The sequence below is a fragment of the Octopus bimaculoides genome, chromosome 16 (genome assembly GCF_001194135.2).
Source record: "Octopus bimaculoides isolate UCB-OBI-ISO-001 chromosome 16, ASM119413v2, whole genome shotgun sequence".
NCBI classification, from domain to species: Eukaryota; Metazoa; Mollusca; class Cephalopoda; order Octopoda; family Octopodidae; genus Octopus; species Octopus bimaculoides.
In genome coordinates, this window is record NC_068996.1 from 55,275,266 (window position 1) to 55,282,504 (window position 7,239).

The 7,239-nt window shown below is 38.7% G+C and overlaps 1 protein-coding gene across 1 annotated transcript in view; it reads right to left on the reverse strand.

Moving 5' to 3' along the window:
- Positions 1-7,239, reverse strand: part of LOC106871176 (serine/threonine-protein phosphatase 4 regulatory subunit 4) — a 102,874-nt gene that overhangs the window by 35,125 nt on the left and 60,510 nt on the right. Inside the window, exon 8 of the mRNA XM_014917507.2 lies at positions 4,461-4,561. Within this exon, the coding sequence (XP_014772993.1) occupies positions 4,461-4,561 (101 nt within the window). The remainder of the gene's footprint in view (positions 1-4,460; positions 4,562-7,239) is intronic.

Below are 7,239 nucleotides of genomic sequence, written 5' to 3' on the forward strand. Positions count from 1 at the left end.
TACCCAAATCAACAATACCCTGGTAGATAAAGCAATTAAGGATGTGAAGACAAGGAAAGCTTCTGGCCCATCAGGAATCACTGCTGAAATGCTTAAAATATCTAGTGGTGTAGATTATGGTGTAGTCACCTGTATTGTAAATCAGGTAGTTCATGAAGGAGTCATACCCAATGACTGGTGTAGCAGCACCATAGTCAACTGCTACAAAGGTAAAGGTGATGCCTTAGACAGAAATAACTACAGGGGTATCAAACTGCTGGATCAGGTGATGAAGGTCACAGAGAGGGTCATAGCCCAACTAATTAGGGAGATAATTAGCCTAGATGAGATGCAGTTTGGTTTTGCGCAAAGCAGAAGCACCACTGATGCTATATTTCTGGTAAGGCAACCACAGGAGAAATTCCTAACCAAAGGTAAACCTTTGTACTTGGCTTTTGTTGACTTGGAGAAAGCCTTTGACAGGATCCCCTGACCCCTTATCTGGTGGTCATGCAGAAACTGGGGATAGACAAGTGGTTGGTAAGAGCTGTACAAGTCCTGTACAGGGATGCTGTCAGTAAGGTGAGGGTTGGCAACGAGTATAGTGAAGAATTCCAAGTAGAAGTAGGGGTCCACCAAGGTTCAGTCCTCAGCACCCTCTTATTCATTATAGTCCTCCAGGCAATAACAGAGGACTTCAAGACAGGATGCCCCTGGGTGCTTCTCTATGTTGATGACCTTGCTCTAATTGCCGAGTCACTGCCAGAATTAGAGACAAAGTTTAGAGTGTGGAAGAAAGGTCTAGAATTGAATGGCCTTAGAGTCAATCTAGCAAAAACCAAAGTCCTAGTAAGTAGGACGGCAGACAAATCACAACCCCCTTCAGGTAGATGGCCCTGCTCGCTGTGTAGAAAAGGTGTAGGTAGAAAATCCATACTTTGTATCTGGTGTAAGCTGTGGACACATAAGAGGTGCAGCAATATCAAAGGAAGGCTAACCAGGAAGATAGCTTTTGTGTGTGGCAGATGCACAGGGGCAATAAACACTGAAAATGCACAGAATCCATCTCATGAGTAATTGATAGCTTCTGCTAGCTAGGTGACCAAGTCAGTAGCGGGGGTGGGTGTACTGAAAGTGTAGCTGCTAGAATAAGAATAACCTGGGCAAAGTTCAGAAAGCTCTTACCTCTGCTGGCAACAAAAGGCCTCTCACTCAGAGTGAAAGGTGGACTGTATGATGCATGTGTGCAAACTGCCATGTTACACAGCAGTGAAACATGGGCCATGACTGCTGAGGACATGCGAAGGCTTGAAAGAAATGAAGCTAGTATGCTTTGTTGGATGTGTACATGACAGAGTGTAAGCGCCCTGAGAGAAAAGTTGGCTATAAGAAGCATGAGATGTGGTGTGCAAGAGAGACGACTGCACTGATATGATCATATGATGCTTATGGATGAGGAGAGCTGTGTGAAGAAGTGTCACGCCCTAACAGTGGAAGGAACCTGTGGAAGAGGCAGATGCAGGAAAACATGGGATGAGATGGTGAAGCACAACCTTCAAATGTTAGGCCTTACCGAGACAATGACAAGAGACTGAGACCTTTGGAAATATGCTGTGGATAATAGCAGTGTCGCATAACCAGGCCATTTAAAAGTACCCTTGAATTGCCAGGCAACATGCTGTGTTTGAGAAGACCTGTTGAGTCAAGTGAAATCTTAGTTATGGCCAATACCAGTGCAACCCAACTGGCTTCTGTGCTGGTGGCACATAATAAGCACCATTCAAGTATGGGTTGTTGCCAGTGCTGCTTGACTGGCTCCCATGCTGGTGGCATGTATTAAGAACCATTGAAGCATGGGTCGACACCATTGCCGCCTGATTTGCTCCCTGTGCCAGTGACATGTAAAAAGCACCATCCAAATATGGTCAATGCCAGTGCCCACCAACTGGCACCCATGCTGGTGGCACATAAAAAGAACCCACTACACTCTTGGAGTGGTTGGCATTAGGAAGGGCATCCAGCTGTAGAAACCTTGCCAGATCAGATTAGAGCGTGGTGCAGCCTACTGGCTTGCCAGTCCTTAGTCAAACAGTCCAACCCATGCCAGTAGAGAAAGCAGACGTTAAACAACAATGATGATGATGTTTCTCTGCTAAACCTAGCAACTTATGTCAGATGAAAATATGGACTTTAAATTTTTTTTCCAAGGAAATTACAGTGTTTTATCTCTTGTACACTTCATAAACAAATTAAATAATGTAGTAAGCTCTCTGTTAACCTGACCCTTTGTCCACCAGTGGATTAAGTGAAGCAAGAGGGTACCTTGTTACTTTCATTCTGATAATATTTGTTCTAGTAATTATACAAGATGAAATTTCATTATAGTTCTGAGAGGAACGATGAGTAGGAACATAAGAGCTTCGTACATTCCATGAACACAAACACTTGTTATGATGCCAATATCATCCAATGCTTCTCGATTTAAATGAGTTGGTGAAGGTATACAGTCCCTAGTGGTTAGGGTTTTGCAGCTCATGCTCATAATGTTATGGGTTCAATTATTGGATTAGGTAACAAGTGGAGTCTTGAGCAAAGCACACACATTGTTCCCATCTACTCAGCTGTAAATGAATACTGGCCTGACACTAGAACAGCAACCCCCACTCCCTCCCTTCTAGTCCTCACATCCTGGATGTGCTACTGGATCAAGGATGGGACAGTGGAAATGATATCTGTGTCTGATTCCAACTACATAGGAGTGACCTAAAAACAAATTAATGAAAACATGGTACAAAACAAGTTACCAAGTCATACAAGTTCATTTGACATGAATTGGTTGGATTTGTAGTACAGCAAATAAACTACTTAACCCAGTTCTACATTATCTCATCTGTGAGACTCAATATCCCAAGATTTAATCTCATCACTTCCTGTTCCACACTTATTTTCTTCCCCATTGTCAACAGCTTAGTTTTACATCCAACACTCATTATTATACATTCATACCCTCACAAAGTCCCTCCTACACACAGCTGTTGTTGAATATTTTATGAAAGGCTTTGTTGTTAAATAAGTGGGGAAGGCTACTGTGTTTTTTTAAATACTCTTCTCTACTCAAAGTCTTTAATTATTAACATCAAAATACCATTCCTGGGATTAGTTTACCTTACAAAGCATAACCAATGCTTTTTTATGGAGTGAAAAGTTTATTTTCATGGACCTTGAAAGGATGAAAAGTACATTTAACCTTGGTGGTAAATGAACTCACAGTGTAGAGATTTGGAACAGATACAACAGCATATTCCACCAGACATGCTAACAGCAATGAGAATTTGCCATCTCTGTGAAATACATCCATATGACAAAACACAAGATATTTGATTTTGTACTGATTCCTATCAAGAAACCATAATGGATTAACTGTCATATTCAATGAAATGTCACACTGTGACAGGTTTGGATGTCACACTGGACTCAGACACTGCGCCAGGCTTGGATCCCACACTAGACTCTGACATCATGTTAGACTAATTTACAATTTTTTGTTCTTACATTCCATGTTCAAATTCCACCTACCCAAAGCCTTATTTTCATAATTCTGACAGTCAATAAATGACTCTAAACCAATAAGTTTGCTTTATGGCTCATTAATATAGACATAGACATTCATATCCCTTTCTATCAAACTAATTTCAAGGGAAAGATAGAGCAAACACTGTTGATATGCAATGAAGAACTGATGTAAATTTAAAACAAAACTTTAACATTGGCTTAGACACAATTTCTTCTCTCTGCTGCCTATTGTTATTACAAAAGATTCTGCATCTGTGAACCAATTAACTTCTTATCATTCGGCACACCCACCTTTCTTTCTCATATTACACCTTTTATTCTCATGACTCACCCTGTCCCACCCATATTAAACTAAACACTTTGTAATAATTATTCCTTTCCATAACTGCAGCCCTCAATAGTTCCTTCTCCACTCGTTTTCAGACACTGACCCACAAAAATACAAACCAAACTGAGAAGGAAGGACATGACTACTGTCCCCACCCCCTTTCTCTAAAAAAACAACAAAAAAAGCAAAAAAAAAAAAAAACCAACCCAAAAACCATCCCACTATATGCAAACTATTCATTTTTTACTTGTCTCAGTCATTAGACTGTGGTCATGCTGGGGCACTGCCTTGAAGGATTTTAATTCAATGAATTGATCCCAGTACTTCTTTTAAAACCGTGCAGCCTATTCTATTGGACACTTTTGCTGAACCACTAAGTTATGGGGGACATAAACATATCATCATAAGTTATCAAGCAGTGGGAGGGGACACACGCTCGCATACACACACAAAGAGTCTTCTTTCAGTTTCTGCCTACCAAATATACTGACAAGGCTTTGGTTGGCCCAAGGTTTTTGTAGTAGACACTTGCCCAAGGTGCCATAAAATTTAAAATAAAAAATTAAATGCTATAACTTACCCCATATTCAGAAGAATTACTATTTTTATCTGAATAACCAACTTCACACAGTTTTTTGTAACAATCCAAAAACCAATCTTTTTGTTTTTCGTTTAAATTTGCTAAAATATAAATAAAAGGAAACACAAGTTAATATTCATTTCATCACCATATTCATAATTACGATCAAAGTCATTGTCATCACTGTAAATTAGTTTAATTAATAATATAAAATAAACCAGATCAAATATTCATAATAATAACATGTGGTTTTGCATAAATAACGAGTTTTAAATCATCATCATCATCGTTTAACGTCCGCTTTCCATGCTAGCATGGGTTGGACGATTTGACTGAGGACTGATGAAACCAGATGGCTACACCAGGCTCCAATCTGATTTGGCAGAGTTTCTACAGCTGGATGCCCTTCCTAACGCCAACCACTCAGAGAGTGTAGTGGGTGCTTTTACGTGCCACCAGCACGAAGGCCAGTCAGGAGGTACTGGCAACGGCCACACTCGAAATGGTGTATTTTATGTGCCACCCACACAAGAGCCAGTCCAGGGGCACTGGCAACGATCTCGCTCGAAAATCCTTAATGATCAAGAAATTAACCTTTAGCATAAATTTGTGAGGAATCTAGAAAACTTAAATTATTCTCTTCACAAAATTCCAAATGGGAAACAATAAACTTTTGACTAAATTACATTTTGAGATACAAATCATCATTATTTAATGCCTGTTTTCCATGCTGGCATGTGTTGGACGGCTTGACAGGAGCTGACCAAGATTCATATCCACTTTAGCATTAGTTTAGCATGCTGAAGGTGCATCAAGTCACTATTTGAGTTTATTTCCTCTCAATGTAACACAATGCACCTGTAGCTACAGGGGAGAAAATTCAAATGGTGTCATAAAGCATTTGAACATGCTAAAGGTTTAGTCATTTGCCTGAAATTTTTGAAGAAAAGAACAGGCATGTTGGAGCTCCTCAGTATACTGTACTCGGTTTGTAACAGTAAGAGTGAAACCACATGGCCAGTGATTTAGCACTTTAACAACATCTCCTCGGTCGGTGTATCTGTCATTTCCTACTTTTAATCATTCTTTAATGTAGATATACATAAAACAAACAAACAAACAAACGTAACTCCTCACTTCAATAGTAAGACCACTTGCAGATGAACTGTATTGTTTGAATGAATCCAGACACAAAAACATTGTACAATAAATAAATAAAAAAAACAAAGTACAGGAATTTAGAGAACTTTAGCTTTTGTGATGACAGAAAACAAAACAAAAAAAATTCTCTTCAAAGGGGATAGAGCACAATAGGTTAAAAATAAAATGCTGATTTAATTTCACAGCTGAGTAATTAGTTGTAGGATGTGAAAACATTTTTCAACAATTGATGATGGACATGAAAATCACTCTCAACACCAAATCCAACAGAAAAATGCGACCCCCCCCCCCAAAAAAGATGCTATTGCTAATCCCCACCCATTTCTTTCACGTACTTTATATTCATCTTCCCCCATGTTGATGTAGGTTAAATAGTCCTGAAAATATATTAATATTTCTTTCTTTGTTTAAGTTAAGCAACAGTAAGATGTCCGAAATGAAATGAAATAATGGCTTCTAAGCAGTAGTAGTAGTAGTAGTGGTGGTGGTGGTGGTTAACACATTAAACTGCATTTAGTTGAGTGAGGCTTGAGTTTTAGGGAGTATGGAGTTATCCCTTTACTTCCAGATTGACTCTGATCCAGGGTGGCTGTACCTGTCAGGGGCTTCATTTATGGATCAAATAACAGATGATGGTCCTGTGGCTAAGGCATACAAGACTTGGAGGAGGGCTGGTTCCTAGGTATGTGCCATATATGCCCAATGGTGAATGAACCTAATGTAAAAATGTTTAAGGTTCATAAACCCTAAACCCTGCACAAGATCAAAACAGCAAGGGACTAACAGAGTAAATTGGAAATAAACAGACAGTAGGCCATTGAGTAACCAGTGGTGTATCTTTCACAAGAGAAACTGTGACAGACTTTGGCCTGGAGGTCTTTAATCATCAGTACCAATAGGTAAGGTACACAAAGAGAAACAATAGCACTAGTAATAAGGTTATGAAAAAAAAGGAAAAGAAAAGAGAAAAAAAGCTTAAAATAGAGAAAACATGATTTTCAGAATCTTCAAACATGAAATGGTTCCCGAAATATGATTAAAAAAAACAAAAAAATGCAATGAAACCAATCAGAGCACCATGCAGAATGAGAAAAATTTATTTAGCACATTGCTCTAAATCATAAACAGTACCAGAAATTAGGAAAGTAACAAGAAGATGGTTAGTGAGACTTCAATTAGTGAGATGGTTAGTGAGACTTCTGAACCATAATCCTATTTAAATTCGCCATATCCAGCCCAAATATTATCATCATCATCATCATCGTTTAACGTCCGCTTTCCATGCTAGCATGGGTTGGACGATTTGACTGAGGACTGGCGAACCAGGTGGCTATGCCTGTATGCACTTTATATTCAAACTGGTAAGATCTGGCCTCTCACACTTACCCTATAATGCCATTCTAAAAATAAACAATCACACCACTGTAATATTAAAGATTCAAGAAAAAATAAGCATTACATTTGACTAACAAATGAAAGCATTTAGTTACAAAGAAACTATAACCAAATGTGAGTGAGTGTGTTTGTTTGTGTGTGTGTGTATATATATATATATATGTATATATATATATATATATATATATATATAAATAAGGATAAGATCGATATTTAAAATATT